The sequence below is a fragment of the Salmo salar genome, chromosome 15 (genome assembly GCF_965601325.2).
Source record: "Salmo salar chromosome 15, fSalSal1, whole genome shotgun sequence".
In the NCBI taxonomy this organism is placed as follows: domain Eukaryota; kingdom Metazoa; phylum Chordata; class Actinopteri; order Salmoniformes; family Salmonidae; genus Salmo; species Salmo salar.
In genome coordinates, this window is record NC_138305.1 from 78,172,348 (window position 1) to 78,190,569 (window position 18,222).

The 18,222-nt window shown below is 41.0% G+C and overlaps 1 protein-coding gene across 1 annotated transcript in view; it reads left to right on the top strand.

The window, feature by feature from the left end:
- Nucleotides 1–18,222, top strand: part of LOC106572152 (N-terminal EF-hand calcium-binding protein 1) — a 46,924-nt gene that overhangs the window by 5,997 nt on the left and 22,705 nt on the right. The window contains exons 2-3 of the mRNA XM_014146046.3: nucleotides 1,312–1,336; nucleotides 17,705–17,813. Coding sequence (XP_014001521.1) covers nucleotides 1,312–1,336; nucleotides 17,705–17,813 — 134 coding nt within the window. The remainder of the gene's footprint in view (nucleotides 1–1,311; nucleotides 1,337–17,704; nucleotides 17,814–18,222) is intronic.

The following is an 18,222-nucleotide window of genomic DNA, read 5'->3' on the forward strand; positions in this document are numbered from 1 at the left end:
ATCATGAGTAATTTAGTAAATTCACCGGAGGTTTGCGGGGGGTATGCTAGTTCTGAACGTCACATGCTAATGTAAAAAGCTGTTTTTTGATATAAATATGAACTTGATTGAACAAAACATGCATGTATTGTATAACATAATGTCCTAGGTGTGTCATCTGATGAAGATCATCAAAGGTTAGTGCTGCATTTAGCTGTGGTTTTGTTTTTTGTGACATTATATGCTAGCTTGAAAAATGGGTGTCTGATTATTTCTGGCTGGGTACTCTGCTGACATAATCTAATGTTTTGCTTTCGCTGTAAAGCCTTTTTGAAATCGGACAGTGTGGTTAGATAAAGGAGAGTCTTGTCTTTAAAATGCTGTAAAATAGTCATATGTTTGAAAAATTGAAGTTTCTGTATTTTTGAGGAATTTGTAATTCGCGCCACACCTATCATTGGATATTGGAGCAGGTGTTCCGCTAGCGGAACGTCTAGATGTAAGAGGTTAACCTAACTCCTAACCCCTAATTTAACGTAGCATATCATACTACAACAGTCAAACGTAATATATCATACTAAAGCAGTCAAATGTCATATATCATACTAAATGGGTCAAAGCAAACTGGTGCGATCAAGACGTAGGATACTATACATCCTACAATTCGTATCATATTGTACGACCGCTATTACATTGGTAGGGCAATGTAATGTAACCAAACGTAAAGTAGCATATAATACTAAATGGAGTGGCACAGATTTTAGTAAAATCTAATACGTTTTGCTCTGAGACCAGGTTGAGTGCTTAGGCAACCTTTCCGGAACAGCTCGATTACAGTGTTGCCTGGTAAAAGACCAATGTTCCTCAAATTACCAAGAATCATTTGCCTAGCAAATGACCAAGAATCATTTGCCTAGCAAATGACCAACTTTCCTCCAGAGCTGCATCCTGCTAAACATTTATGTCACTGATTATCATTTCCTGAGATGAAATCTCTCTCAGATATAAAAAAATGCTTGCAGATATTATAGTTAATCTTTAATGTTTTCTTGTGCACCAATGCAGTATGCCAAAACATTTATTATGATATTATACATGGTCTCTGAATCATAAATAGATTATCTTCCTAACGTGCCTCACAGTTCTTTTCCATCCTGGTTTATTTGTCAAGGTAGAATCTCACCCTTATATTTTGTGTAAAATTTTCTACACAATGCAGTTTTCTAGATTTGTTGTGCCACTTTTACTGCATGTTTCACAGTGTTGTTATTTGCTTTAAACATGAATTATGTAGATTGTTTGATTTAATGTTTGTTGTTTTTTCATTTCCAGATATTTCGCCGTGCAGACAAAAATGGTGAGTACAATTTATGCTATTAATAAGATGGTCACACAAAGGATTTGCTTTCATGGTTTTTCAAATGGCCTCCTTGCATAAACTGTATGTGTCTGCAACGTGGTCTCAGAGCATTTGGTATTATTCTGTAAATCCGAGACTCTCCATTTAGTATGATAAGTTACATTTCATATGTATGTATTCATTTGTGGATGTCCATCATCCATTTGATATGATATGTTACGAATTACAATTCGTATGATATGTTATGAATTGCAATTCTTAAGATATGTTACGAATTACAATTTCTTGTGGCTAACGTTAGCTTGGTGTCTAACGGTAGCTAGGCTAGGGTTTATGGGTTAAGGTTAGGGTTAGGGTTAAGGCCAGGGTTAGGGTTAGGAGTTAGGTTAAGGGGTTAAGGTTAGGGTGAAGGTTCGGGTTAGGAGTTAGGTTAAATTAAGGTTAGGGGAAGAGTTAGCTAAGTAGTTGCAAAGTAGCACCCTCCTTTAGTTTTTTCCTTAAGTAAACTTCTGTCTTATGTAACCATACCAAACGTAACATATCATACTCATTTGATTGTCCCAGGTTTACGGTTACTACAGTATGTTACATCTAATCTATGAGACCAGTCTTATGACTCAGTATGTTTACTCTTACAGTACTTCATGTAAGTGTTGGTTAGTGGTAATATTGTCTTATTATCATCAAAATAGAAAATAGAATTAGCAAGGGTTTAAAATGCAATGGTTAATAACTGATTTCTGAAAAATCTTGAATTAGAACAAAAAGCTGTAGTCTAACGTTCTTCTTGATATTACCAATCGTTAAAAACATCCTTCATTGTTTGGGGCTCTCGATCTTAAAGGAGCAATTTTAGTTTATTGTAGGCACAGAAAATGAGGGACTGTGATAACTTCATTTTGAGAGACTGGTTAGATTAAAATCTAAAGCCTAGGGTAATGTTCATCGGGTAATGTTCATTCTTGTTCATCAGATACAAAAGCAGCAGAGCCTTATCTATCTACTTTGCTGATATCTTTCTCAAACTTGGGAGCAAAATCTTGCAGCGATGGCAAAGGGGCGGTCGGTTTAATGTATGAAACATGAGGATTGACAGGGCAGGCCTTGTGGAGATTCAGGAATTCGGTGGATCCCCTTGACTGAGCCTATCCACCATGCAATGTTCAAGTCAGGCATCTAGTCTGTTGTATAAATTGTCAGTGGAAAACAACCAGAACACTACTTGTGTGTTTTTTGAACTGTAATTGTTTGAGATTTTACCTGTTATCTGAAAACCCCAGACAGATCATTTGCTCTTGCTTTGTCATATCTTGTGCAAACATGGAAGAAAGAAACATGGTCGGAAAAACACCAGAAATAGACCTGAAACAGTTATTAAGTGAAATTAAATGCAGCACAAACCAATAGCATACTAGACTATAGCATCCATGTTCCAACACCTTTAAACAAAATGGTTTCTCTGGTTTTAGATTTGTTTTAACTTGATTTATTTGTGATTCAAACATAAAGTCTTTAAGTGAGCGCCATCACTAAACTCCACAGGGAAAAACACATTGAAACGTTTGGCTTTGGGAAATTACAGTGACAAATAGGCATTTGTGTTTCCTCCTCATGTTTTATTCATGCCTTGCATTAGAGCGTAATGGGATGTGAAATGTAATAAGGATGGTGATTAATTCATGTATGAACGCAGGACAGCTTTATCTGGAGAGCGTGGTTATATAACAGAGTGTTAATGATGCAATACATACTCCCTTGAGCAAAGGTCGTCTAAGGACACTCGCAAATCTCACTTGGGCTATTTCTCATTTTGTCTTTCCTGTATTCCTCGCAACCGCTCTCCTCGCCTCCTTCTCAAAATGCATTACAGCAGAAGGCCTGGGCGGAGGGACCTTGGATCTTCTCCTCCAATATGAACAGAAGGAGGCAAATAGGATGTGAGGAATCACAGAAACAAACCCATTGGTCGATCATGTCATTCAAGACATGCAGCCCTAAATTATGCCCTTTTTCTGGTCAGTGAGATGGGCTGTTGTGTATAGGAGAGGCAGAGAATGTACAATACTGATGTCCAGGAGAAAAGATGGACTCTTTCCTTATTATAGATTTGACCCGTCTCTGCCAGAGAGTGACTCTTTGGCTCTGTAGGATAACAGAAGAGCAGCATCTTGTAGCAGGTAGTGAACTAAACCTGTGACTTGGGTTGAACATTTGTATGGAATACATTGCAATAATGAGACTAGCATTTAACATTAACATGTCGGATGCTGTCTTAACAACCTGAATTTTTATCCTCCCGAAAAAACATAAATGAGTTGCTTTTTTCACTTTGCTGTAAAAACAGAACTTGAGTGTGTGTGTGTTGCACTAGTTATCTTCAATTTGCAGTAAAAAAAAGCCTTCCATGGTTTTCGTCTAACTCGCTGAGCCGCGCAACCTGGAGGAAAATGTATGCTTCTGAGCAACACTAAGTGGGCCGCCATGATACGCCGTGGCACTGCAGATTTACCACATTATGAGAGCTGGCTACTTGCCATAGCAAGTCCTTCTCCCTATGCTATTGTAATGAATAATGGACTTTCTTAAGGAGCTCAACGATCCGCCATTTTCTCGGTTTGATCCAATGCAATATCATAATGTGTTTAACAGGATGAGGTCCACTTTTTCAGGATAGTTAAATTGGGCTATGATAAAGTGAACAGTTAAAGTGATCTGCTCATCAAATGAAGGGCTTTAACGAAATGCCTTAAGTGCCTTAGACATATTTTTCTGAGGGCATGTGGAGGCCATAACTCTGGCATGTTTCCTAGGTTCTGACCCAAATGGCACCTTAGTCCCTATATACAGTGGGGGGGAAATTATTTGATCCCCTGCTGATTTTGTTCGTTTGCCCACTTACAAAGAAATGATCAGTCTATAATTTTAATGGTAGGTTTATATGAACAGTGAGACAGAATAACAACAAAAAAATCCAGAAAAACGCATGTCAAAAATGTTATAAAATGATTTGCATTTTAATGAGGGAAATAAATATTTGACCCCTCTGCAAAACATGACTTAGTACTTGGTGGCAAAACCCTTGTTAGCAATCACAGAGGTCAGACGTTTCTTGTAGTTGGCCGCCAGGTTTGCACACATCTCAGGAGGGATTTTGTCCCACTCCTCTTTGCAGATCTTCTCCAAGTCATTAAGGTTTCGAGGCTGATGTTTGGCAAATTGAACCTTCAGCTCCCTCCACAGATTTTCTATGGGATTAAGGTCTGGAGACTGGCTAGGCCACTCCAGGACCTTAATGTGCTTCTTCTTGAGCCACTCCTTTGTTGCCTTGGCCGTGTGTTTTGGGTCATTGTCATGCTGGAATACCCATCCACGACCCATTTTCAATGCCCTGGCTGAGGGAAGGAGGTTCTCACAAGGAGGTTCTCTCAGAAAAACACCCTCAAAGCATAATGTTTCCACCTCCATGTTTGACGGTGGAGATGGTGTTCTTGGGGTCATAGGCAGCATTCCTCCTCCTCCAACACGGCGAGTTGAGTTGATGCCAAAGAGCTCCATTTTGGTCTCATCTGACCACAACAATTTCACCAGTTGTCCTCTGAATCATTCAGATGTTCATTGGCAAACTTCAGACGGGCATGTATATGTATTCTTGAGCAGGGGGACCTTGCAGGCGCTGCAGGATTTCAGTCCTTCACGGCGTAGTGTGTTACCAATTGTTTTCTTGGTGACTATGGTCCCAGCTTCCTTGAGATCATTGACAAGATCCTCCCGTGTAGTTCTGGGCTGATTCCTCACCGTTCTCATGATCATTGCAACTCCATGAGGTGAGATCTTGCATGGAGCCCCAGGCCGAGGGATATTGACAGTTCTTTTGTGTTTCTTCCATTTGCGAATAATCGCACCAAATGTTGTCACCTTGTCACCAAGCTGCTTGGCGATGGTCTTGTAGCCCATTCCAGCCTTGTGTAGGTCTACAATCTTGTCCCTGACATCCTTGGAGAGCTCTTTGGTCTTGGCCATGGTGGAGAGTTTGGAAACTGATTGATTGATTGCTTCTGTGGACAGGTGTCTTTTATATAGGTAACAAGCTGCGGTTAGGAGCACTGTGCTCCTGATCTCAGCTCATTACCTGTATAAAAGACACCTGGGAGCCAGAAATCTTTCTGATTGAGAGGGGGTCAAATACTTATTTCCCTCATTAAAATGCAAATCAATTTATAACATTTTTAACATGCGTTTTTCTGGATTTTTTGTTGTTGTTATTCTGTCACTCACTGTTCAAATAAACCTAACATTAATATTATAGACTGATCATTTCTTTGTCAGTGGGCAAACATACAAAATCAGCAAGGGATCAAATACTTTTTCCCCCCACTGTAGCGCAGTTATTTTGGTCAAACCTAGTGCACTATGTAGGGACTTGCCATTTGAGACGCATATCATCGAGTCTGAAGACAAAGAGAGAGATTTAGCTATGGACAAATGCTAACTTGAAATACTTGTGCATATTTGCATGAAAAATCCACTTATGAGCATAAAAGTAGATGTCTAATGAAATGACAAGGCCCTTAAATACAAACTTACATACAATTGTTCACTTATTGTACTTGGCTGTGGTCAAATCCCTTAGACAGTGTATGGATATGTATTTTTGCTTACTTAGGTATTTGACTTTATTGCTGTTTAATCCACTTTTGAATTGTTTTATGATACATCAAAACATGAAATTCTCTGCCGGAGTCTGGTCTAGTGGTCTAGTGTAGTGCTGCTGCCTTTGGACCACACATTGCCCCTTATGGTATGGGTTCAAACACTGCCTGCGGCTTCATATCTATGTCTACCCCTCTCACTCATGACTTTCTATCTCTGTACATAGAAAAACACTTAAAAACCTTCAAATCTGAAAGTGATTAGTTGTATTGCTGTGTTTTTTTAAAGGTCTTTTCAGGATGAATGGGACTCTCTGGTGATACTGACAACCCACAAAATGACTATCAAATATTATTTATGTTTGAAATAAAAATGTATTCAAAAAAAGTATTGGGGATTCGACTACAGCCATGGTAAGTGGACAAATAATGTAAGGTTGTATTTTGGTTGGAAGATATCTTTCAAATGACAAGTTGCTATATAAAATGTATTAAAGGATTAACTTCATATGACCTGGACAGGCAGAAACTCTGGTCGGAGCCCAGTATTCATAACACATTCCACACGGCACGGCATATTCTCTTGAATCATACTTAATGTCACTAAGTGTTGTCATAGCCAATGGATGTATTTGCATACCAGGTGTATGTTGTCCGTCATGTGAGTTGATGGGCAGCATCAATTTACAGGTGTGACAGGTGTGTGGGTGAGGGCATGGTTGTGGGTATAAGTCAGTGTGTGTGTGAGGGTGTGTTGTCTGTACTCAAGCCTCTACGCTTTCCAGACAAGAAGAGAACTTCATCCATTCAGGTTTGTTCATTTTGGCTCTGACTTAGCTTTTTTATGTAAGAAACAATGAGAAACAATGCAATATTTGTTGAATTGATTCATTTCAATAGATGTGCACTAATAATTTGATATTAAACTGATTATGGCAAGAATAGGCTGAGTATGGCATTAGTCATGTAAACGCCTTATTCTGATGATCTTAATCGACGTGAAGTCATAATCAAAGTAAGCATACAGCGATTACAACACCTAGATTTGTTTAGCAATCGTTCTAATAATAGGACATGTAAACACCTTAATCAGAGTTCCTGCTGTGCATTCAACCTGGTCTCATAGACTAGACGTAACATAGTAAATGTACATTTAAGGACACTCAAATTTGTATGATATGTTACGTTTGGATACTAAGGCAGAAGGTTATTTAAGGCAAAAACGAAAGGCGAGTGGCTGGTCAGGATGGATGGGTGGGTGTAGGAATGTCTAGCAACCCTAAGGTTGTGTGTTTGACTCTCATCATGGACAATTTTAGCTAATTAGTCAACCTTGCAACTAATTACAACTTTTTAGCTACTTTACAAGTACTTAACATGTTAGTTAACCCTAACCTTAACCCTTTAACCTAACTCCTAACCTTAACCCCTAGCCTAGCTAGCATTAGCAACCTAGCTAACGTTAACATTTGCCACCTAGCTAACATTAGTGTTAGTCACCTTGCAACTAGCTAACGTTAACAAAAACAAATTGGAATTGGTCAGTGTGATAGAACGTTTATTTTGATGATTTTCTGTATTTTTCAGTTCCATCAGGTAGCCTGATTATCAGATGTGTCAATGTAAACAGGATTATTAAGGAGATCGTTCTTCTTGCAAAGCATGCAAACATTTTAATCAAACAGTTACATTAATTTGAGTATTCACAATGGTTGTGTACATGTAAATGTAGTCATTGAGTGAAAATAACACATATCATTTTGTGCTAATATTGATGCATGTCTTGAATTGACTGACTTAAATTGGAATTGAACCCTGGTTAATTTGATTGTCTGATTTACTGTGCTGTTGCAACAGGAAATAATCAGAATGACAACTCTTTATCGTTGAAGAATATCGAAGCTCACACACCAGTACAGAAGGGGAAGACATGAATATCTCAGAGACAAACAGCTCTTCAGTAGCTGATCACTTAGAACCCATCTATACTGCCTCCTATGCAATCAACATCATCCTGGGTCTCCCCACCAATGTCTGCGTCCTGTGGCTAATAGTGACCGGAGCGGGAGGAACGATTGCCTCACAGTTCTTCACTCTCAACCTGACTGTGTCTGAAATCCTCTACTGCCTGTTTTCTCTTGTCAGATTTCTCTGCAAGTTCATCCAAACAACTGCAGTTCCATATATTGAGGCATTTTCAATTGGTTTATTGCACACTGGCCGACCCCTGTTTCAAAGCTGCATCTGTGTGGAGCGCTACCTGGCTGTGGTCCGACCTGTTTTCTTCCTGAATTACAAACCCCTCAGATACAGGGTGGGGTGTTGTGGTGTTGCCTGGCTGATTGTGCTTGGGTCCTCTTTGTTCTGTATGGTTCCGCTTAAATTATCTTTACTCATATGCCTATTCAACTATGCTATCTTGGTTCAGGACCTCATCCTGATGTTTGTGGTGTCATTCTGCTGCCTATCAGTTGTCAGGGCTCTGAAACAGCCTGGGCTGGGAGACGGGGACAGAGAGAGGGAGAGGACAAACAGCATGAAGATGAGGGCGTATAAGATCATTTGGATTATCCTGGTGGCTATGATGGTGAATTACCTCCCTGAGATGGTAATTATGACTTTGCACAATGTCCTCGATGAGGCTGTGCGACGTTTTTCTTTCTGTATTTCTGACTCCATCACTATGATCTTTGGGATTGTGCAGCCCCTCCTCTACCTCCACAGGGTTGGGAAACTGCCCTGTATCAGTGGTCTCTGAGAAAGAGGTGACAATCTAGTATGGGTTGCTCACACAACTCACAGTGGCCAAGCTACCTAAAATGTATAATTTTCTATTGGCGGAGACTCAATGAGACATTCAGCAGTTTAACCATTGGTGACTAGATAGCTTGTGACCAAAGTTGAAAAAGTAAAAACTTTAAGCAAGTGATCAGTGATTTTGGTTGTATTGTTTATCACAAATGCATTCACTGTATTAAAAAAAACTATAATGGCATGTAAGTAGTTATTACTCTGTAGATTTCCCCTCCGATTTCTATTTTCCAATAAAGGTTCAAGCTGAACTACACATGCTTGTCTGTCTTCTTAGATTACAATACATGCATCATTTTAAAGGGTTGTGAGTATTTTATGAAACCAACATTTATACTGTACACTGAAACTATGGAAAATGACTAGCCTATAGGACCTCCTCATGTAAATATGACTCATCTTTATAATGAACTCTTATTGGAGACATTGTTAACTAACAAATAAGGATGGATTAGTGCAGCTTTTTCATGATGGTCGCTGATCAATTGGTGAAGGAAGGACAATTGAGTTGCCAATGCCACCAATTCCAGTTGACAGTTTGAGTGTACTGGGACCTGAGATGCTTTAAGCTTTCTGGCTATGACACTCATATATCCAGTGTCCCCTTAAAACTAGGCTGGTGATGGGGCTTATGAATTATTGAATGTGCTGCTTTGGTCCAGACTCTGAGAATCCATTTTTGTCTGCCTTACTTTAGCAGACCTTCAAAGAAATGTGTTTCTGGTAGGATCTGGTTAGAGACACAGTGTTGTAGTGGGGATTGCTTTGATTTATGCTAGGGCTTTCCAACCTTGTTCCTGTAAAGCTACCTTCCTGTAGGTTTTCACTACAACCCTAATCTAGCGTACCTGATTCTAATAGTTAGCTGGTTAATAAACTGAATCAGGTAAATTGCAACTGGGGTTGGAGCAAAAACCTTCAGGAGGATAGCTCTCCAGGAACTCTTACCAGCAGTGGTTTAATATAGACTTGTCAGCCACAAAATATTTTGAAGGAAAGGAAATGTAATTAATTTATTCCTTAATATTATAGGTTGCTATGGCGCCGTGAGGTCAGCTAGGCATAGAGCTCCTGTAAATGTGTAAATATTTGACTGTTTTTCAGTTTTTTTTAATAAAAAAATATTGAATCAACTTTTTATTTTGTTAGCTTAGTAATGATTGATTATTTATATATTGATTCAAATTTTATTTGTCATATACACATGGTTAGCAGATGTTAATGCGAGTGTAGCGAAATGCTTGTGCTTCTGGTTCCGACCATTCAGTAATACCTAACAAGTCACCTAACAACTTCACAACAACTAACTTATACACACACAAGTGTAAAGGAATGAATAAGAATATGTACATAAAAATATATATGGATGAGCGATGGCCGAACGGCATAGGCAAGATGCAGTAGATGGTATAGAGTACAGTATATACATATGAGATGAGTAGTGTAGGGTATGTAAACATATAAAGTGGCATAGTTTAAAGTGACTAGTGATACATTTATTACATACAATTTTTAATTAAAAATGGCTAGAGATTGAGTCAGTATGTTGGCAGCAGCCACTCAATGTTAGTGATGGCTGTTTAACAGTCTGATGGCCTTGAGATAGAAGCTGTTTTTCAGTCTCTCGGTCCCAGCTTTGATGTACCTGTACTGACCTTGCCTTCTGGATGATAGCGGGGTGAACAGGCAGTGGCTCAGGTGGTTGTTGTCCTTGATGATCTTTTTGGCCTTCCTGTGACATCGGGTGGTGTAGGTGTCTTGGAGAGCAGGTAGTTTGCCCCCGGTGAGGCGTTGTGCAGACCTCACTACCCTCTGGTGAGCCTTACGGTTGTGGGCGGAGCAGTTGCTGTACCAGGCGGTGATACAGCCCGACAGGATGCTCTCTATTGTGCATCTGTAAAAGTTTGTGAATGTTTTTGGTGACAAGCCAAATTTCTTCAGCCTCCTGAGGTTGAAGAGGCGCTGTTGTGCCTTCTTCACCACGCTGTCTGTGTGGGTGGACCATTTCAGTTTGTCTGTGATGTGTACGCCGAGGCCCTCTTGAAGCATATGGGAACAGCAGACTGGGATAAGGATTGATTGAATATGTCTGTAAAAACACCAGCCAGCTGGTCTGCGCATGCTCTGAGGACGCAGCTAGGGATGCCGTTGAATTGCGACTCTACTTTGTTTCTATACTGACGCTTAGCTTGTTTGATTGCCTTGCGGAGGGAATAGCTACACTGTTTGTATTCGGTCATGTTTCCGGTTGCCTTGCCCTGATTAAAAGCAGTGGTTCGCGCTTTCAGTTTTGCACGAATTCTGCCATCAATCCACGATTTCTGGTTGGGGAAGGTTTTAATAGTTGCTGTGGGTACAACATCACCGATGCACTTGCTAATAAACTCGCTCACCGAATCAGCGTATTCATCAATGTTATTGTCCGATGCTATGCGGAACATATCCCAATCCACGTGATCGAAGCAATCTTGAAGCGTGGAATCAGATTGGTTGGACCAGCGTTGAACAGACCTGAGCACGGGCGTTTCCTGTTTTAGTTTCTGTCTATAGGCTGGGAACAACAAAATGGAGTCGTGGTCAGATTTTCCGAAAGGAGGGCGGGGCAGGGCTTTGTATGCACCACAGAAGTTACAGTAACAATGGTCCAGGATTTTTTCCACCCGGGTAGCGCTTTCGATGTGCTGATAAAATTTAGGGAGTCTTGTTTTCAGATTAACCTTGTTAAAATCCCCATCTACAATGAATACAGCCTCAGGATATGTGGTTTCCAGTTTACATAGAGTCCAATGAAGTTCATTCAGGGCCATCGATGTGTCTGCTTGGGGGGGATATATACGGCTGTGATTATAATTGAAGAGAATTCTCTTGGTAGATAATGCGGTCGACATTTGATTGTAAGGAATTCTAGGTCAGGTGAGCAAAAGGACTTGAGTTCCTGTATGTTGTTATGATCACACCACGTCTCGTTAATCATAAGGCATACCCCCCCCCCCGCCCTTCTTCTTACCAGAGAGATGTTTGTTTCTGTCGGCGCGATGCGTGAAGAAACCAGGTGGCTGTACCGACTCCGATAGCGTGAGCCACGTTTCCGTGAAACAAAGAACGTTACAATCTCTGATGTCTCTCTGGAAGGCAACCCTTGCTCGGATTTCGTCTACCTTGTTGTCAAGAGACTGGACGTTGGCGAGTAATAAACTCGGGAGCGGTGTGCGATGTGCCCGTCTACGAAGCTTGACCAGAAGACCGCTTCTTCTGCCCCTCCTGCGGCCCCGTTGTTTTGGGTCGCCGGCTGGGATCCGATCCATTGTCCTGAGTGGTGGACCAAACAGAGGATCCACTTCGGGAAATTCTTATTCCTGGTCGTAATGTTGGTAAGTCGCACTTTCTGACAGATGAGTGATGGCAGTTGTTCTCAAACAGCTTGTTTCATCAGTTAGCAGAAACCTGGCAGATTGAAATATGGGCAGTGCCTGAATTGAGCCGGTCCACGCCGGTACAGAGTGCGGGCACCACTAATGTTCTTCTGCTTCTGTAACAGTACTGATGCCTCTTTTAGAATATTCATTTTAAAATATGAACACTGTTAATGTACAGTATATTTAAAGTTAGTACAGACACCTTTTACTTCCACTTCCAAGCACTGAATAGTTTTTTTCTTCTTCACTACCGTTGGTGATGGGACAGTAAACCTAAGATGTGCAGTGTAGCTTGGCCGACTTGATTTGAGGGAGAAATAACAGTAGTCGTCACCTAATCATGCTAGCAGTATAGCCCATCACTATATGCTTGCATATTGTGCAATCTGGACTATGTTGTCTGATTACACATTTAGGTAAGTAATTGGGTGTGAAACTAGAACAAAGAGATTGAAGCATTTAGTAGTGAAACCTGTACATGGGAAGGACCTGAAAACAGAACATTTAGCATTCTCCCTAAGCAGTTGCTGTACTTATATGAATGAAATAGAGCAGGCTTTGCGTTTGGAATACTAAGGAAGTTTGAAGAAATTGGTTTGTTCCTTTATTTGTCCGTTACGTTACTCTTACAATTTGAGGTCAATCTGACCAGATTTAAAAATTGTAGTACGAGTTGTGTCAAACCTTTTCCGTAAAATATCTTTCTTCCTCATATGCTCTAAAAGCAGCATTTCCAAATGCATGATTTACCATAGGAATACACTGTACTTAACTTTGTTTTACAGACAAATGTTTATGACATGGTTACATGGCTGCATATTCATTACTTTAAAGGGATAGCTCACTTTTTTTACGTACATTTTATTTTGACAGGCAATAAATGTGAACAACCCCTTTAAGACTATATGTCACGCCTGTTCCCGCTCCCCCTCCCTGACGCTCGAAGGCGCCAGGCTCCCCAGCATCACGCACTCCTGCCACCATCAGTACACACACCTGCCTTTCCCCGTCACGCGTATCAGCGATTATTGGACTCACCTGGACTCAATCACATGTTTATTACCTCCCCTATATTTGTCAGTTCCCCATCTCTGTTCCCCGTTGCTGCATTGATTGTCATTGGTTGTTGTGTATCTGTGTGCTGACGCTGTTCCTGTCTTGCTCTTTGTCTGTTCCTAATTAAATGTCAACTCCCCGTACCTGCTTCTCAACTCCAGTCTTTACACTATAAGAGAATGTTGAAATATTAGAAGATGAAGAGAATCAAAGGGATTGTCAAATGTAAATCATAATTAAATTGATGATCAAGTTATTCCTTCCATATCATTGGAGAAGATGAGAGACACTGATGTACTGTGAAGTAAGAAAGGGGAAGACAAAGAAAGAATCTGAATTCTGCATACTTCAGTTTCAAGAGGAAAAACTCTTCGAAGCAAATATTGCCTTGAGAAATGGTTGCCATTGACAACAGTGGTTTTGTCTTCTGAATATTTTGTTTCAGCATAGGGAGTTATGTGAAATAAATGGAATTTATACAACGGGTGGGTTTAATCCTGGATGCTGATTGGTTAAAACCGCATTTCAGACGATGTCTATTCCACACGTTACCCCCGGCTAAGTCTATGACGTTGAAATGCCTATTTACTCTGTTCCATCCCGCTGTCTCATCAGCTCAGACAGGCAATTGATATACTATATAGATCTACACTGTAAAAAGCATCTAGACATTATCTCCCATTTCTTTTAGACTACCATTTGGTTTTCAACAGAGGAGATATGTAATAACCTTGCTGTCTGTCTCTCCGACATTTGCAACATTGTTTCAATATTGAAATTTGAACTTCAGCTGTCTTATGGTAATGAACTCATGAATCAGCATCATTTGTATTGATATACAAAGAAATGTCAATAGAAAAACACGAAATGCAGCTAGTTTGCTGTCATTCCAGCTTCAGTTTGAAGTGATTGTGTTAGCTGTGTAGTTGGTTATCTCTTCTGAACAGTTGCTTGGCGAGAGAGCAAATGTTCTATGCCAGGCGAAATTCGCTCATTAGCTCATTGTTATGGATGTTTCCAAAAAAAATCACAAGAAAACAGCTTAAACAAATGCAAATGCAACTACTTTGCTGTTATTCTGGCTTCACTGTTTGACATGACCATATTAGTCAAAGTTGGCTAGCTAGCAAGCAAGGGATAACAACGTTGCCAGCCACCATGACAACGGAACACTTAGAATGTACGACTGGGTCGTGTCCATAGATTTAGAATAAAAAGACTTAACGACCAACTGGCTTGGGTAGCAAACCTAGATTTGTGTCGGGACTATATCTCGAGGAACGTTGAAATAGCATGAATAATTTCATCAAAATAATTTTTTTAATGAAAATATGTCAATAATTATTTGAATATGTTCGTAACCCGTTGTATAAAAGTGATAATGCTCTTTATTCACGCCTGGCTTTATCTCAATTAAGTGATAATCCCCTCGAAGCTGGTGTTTGTCGGATATATTGGTACAGTTTGTCGGCCCGAGACGAATACCCATGCAAATATATCCTCCAAACACCAGCTTCTTGGGCATTATCACTTAATTGAGATAAAGCCAGGCGTGAAGAAAGATATTCCCGTACTTAATTTATATAGTGCACTCGACTCACTGAGACAGTGTTAGGTTCTAATTCTCAGAGTAAAAAACGCTATGGACACTATGAAAGCTTAACCAAGTTTATTTTCCCAGAGGATCAATACAGCTGCATTAGACAACAACATTTCACACAAGCACTGATATTTATTTCACCTTTATTTAACCAGGTAGGCTAGTTGAGAACAAGTTCTCATTTGCAACTGCGACCTGGCCAAGATAAAGCGTAGCAATTCGACACATACAACAACACAGAGTTACACATGGAGTAAACAAAACATACAGTCAATAATACAGTAGAACAAACGAAAACAAAAAGTCTATAAACGGTGAGTGCAATGGAGGTAAGTTAAGGCAATAAATAGGCCATGGTGGCGAAGTAATTACAATATAGCAATTAAACACTGGAATGGTAGATGTGCAGAAGATGAATGTGCAAGTAGAGATATTGGGGTGCAAAGGAGCAAGATAAATAAATAAATACAGTATGGGGATGAGGTAGGTAGATAGATGGGCTATGTACAGGTGCAGTGATCTGTGAGCTGCTCTGACAGCTGGTGCTTAAAGCTAGTGAGGGAGATATGAGTCTCCAGCTTCAGAGATTTTTGCAGTTCGTTCCAGTCATTGGCAGCAGAGAACTGGAAGGAAAGGCGGCCAAAGGAGGAATTGACTTTGGGGGTGACCAGTGAGATATACCTGCTGGAGCGCATGCTACGAGTGGGTGCAGCTATGGTGACCAGTGAGCTGAGATAAGGCGGGGCTTTACCTAGCAGAGACTTGTAAATAACCTGAAGCCAGTGGGTTTGGCGACGAGTATGAAGCGAGGGCCAACCAACGAGAGCGTACAGGTCGCAATGGTGGGTAGTGTATGGGGCTTTGGTAACAAAACGGATGGCACTATGATAGACTGCATCCAGTTTGTTGAGTAGAGTGTTGGAGGATATTTTATAGATGACATCACCGAAGTCGAGGATCGGTAGGATGGTCAGTTTTACGAGGGTGTGTTTGGCAGCATGAGTGAAGGATGCTTTGTTGCAATATAGGAAGCCGATTCTAGATTTAATTTTGGATTGGAGATGCTTAATGTGAGTCTGGAAGGAGAGTTTACAGTCTAACCAGACACCCAGGTATTTGTAGTTGTCCACGTATTCTAAGTTAGAGCCGTCCAGAGTAGTGATGCTGGACGGGCGAGCAGGTGCGGGCAGTGATCGATTGAATAGCATGCATTTAGTTTTACCTGCGTTTAAGAGCAGTTGGAGGCCACGGAAGGAGAGTTGTACGGCATTGAAGCTCGTCTGGAGGTTAGTTAACACAGTGTCCAAAGAGGGGACAGAAGTATACAGAATGGTGTCATCTGCGTAGAGGTGGATCAGAGAATCACCAGCAGCAAGAGCAACATCATTGATGTATACAGAGAAGAGAGTCGACCCAATAATTGAACCCTGTGGCACACCCATAGAGACTGCCAGAGGTCCGGACAACAGGCCCTCCGATTTGACACACTGAACTCTATCAGAGAAGTAGTTGGTGAACCAGGCGAGGCAATCATTTGAGAAACCAAGGCTGTCGAGTCTGCCAATAAGAATGTGGTGATTGACAGAGTCGAAAGCCTTGGCCAGGTCGATGAATACGGCTGCACAGTAATGTCGCTTATCGATGGCGGTTATGATGTCGTTTAGGACCTTGAGCGGGGCTGAGGTGCACCCATGACCAGCTCTGAAACCAGAATGCATAGAGGAGAAGGTACGGTGGGATTCGAAATGGTCGGTAATCTGTTTGTTGACTTGGCTTTCGAAGACCTTAGAAAGATAGGGTAGGATAGATATAGGTCTGTAGCAGTTTGGCTCTAGAGTGTCACCCCCTTTGAAGATGGGGATGACCGCGGCAGCTTTCCAATCTTTGGGAATCTCAGACGATACGATAGAGAGGTTGAACAGGCTAGTAATAGGGGTTGCAACAATTTCGGCAGATAATTTTAGAAAGAAAGGGTCCAGATTGTCTAGCCCGGCTGATTTGTATCGGTCCAGATTTTGCAGCTCTTTCAGAACATCAGCTATCTGGATTTGGGTGAAGGAGAAATGGTGGGGGCTTTGGCGGGTTTTTGTGGAGGGTGCCGGGCAGTTGTCCGGGGTAGGGGTAGCCAGGTGGAAAGCATGGCCAGCCGTAGAGAAATGCTTATTGAAATTCTCAATCATAGTGGATTTATCGGTGGTAACAGTGTTTCCTAGCCTCAAAGCAGTGGGCAGCTGGGAGGAGGTGCTCTTATTCTCCATGGACTTTACAATGTCCCAGAACTTTTTTGAGTTAGTACTACAGGATACAAATTTCTGTTTGAAAAAGCTAGCCTTAGCTTTTCTAACTGCCTGTGTATATTTGTTCCTAACTTCCCTGAAAAGTTGCATTTAACCCTTCCTCCTGAGTCTCCTCCTACACATCTGTACAAGCATTGTTCTTTACTGCTAGGCAGGACACTAAGTGATACGGGCCATAAACGTTTATTTCTCCCTTAATCCATTAATCCCTTAATCCTCTCCCCTTATCAATGCCTGCCACATGTGATCACTTCCCTGCACTCAACACAAGACTGTGTCTCTTCTCCTTCCAGAGGATCCCTCCCATAGGATCCCTAATGGCTAACAATAACATATCCTGACATCATGTAAACGTTATACATTACCCTCTCTCCCTCAGTGACATGAATAAGTATATTTCATATTCTCAGAACCCAACACAGTTATTTAATTCCAGTAATTTGAGTCTTGAACAAACTGAGTGAGTCATGAATACTCCTTAATCGTCTTCTGTGTTTCAGTAGGTAGTTAATGTCTCCCTGGTTTCCCTCTCTCAGACGACGGCAAGCTATCCCTGGAGGAGTTCCAGTCGTACTTTGCCGACGGTATCCTCACCCCAGAGCAGATGCAGGAGCTGTTCTACTCAATTGACAGGCAGCAGACTGAGTGAGTGCGTCTTATTTGCCTCTGGGAATCCTCTTCAGTCGCCATCTGTAACTGCCACACAGGCGGGACGTCTACACTTCAAAGAGGATGAGTCAATATTTCATCAAGGGACCATAGAATCTGTGCCCACTGGGCACAAAAAAATGTCAGCCTGTCGTTGGATTTAGGTTAAAAGTTGAGGACTTTTTGCAAATCCAATCAGTTTTCCACGTTGACTCAATGTCACCACATTTAATTATTTTGTTAAAATGACGTGGAAACAATGTTGATTTAACCAGTTTTTACCCAGTGGGTAGTTTTAGTAGTCTATTGAAGGCTCCAGGAGGGGTGAGGAGTGAAGCTTGAAGCTGAGGGTGTCCTAAAATGTACACCTCTACCCCAGCATGTTTATACACAATAGAATATAAAG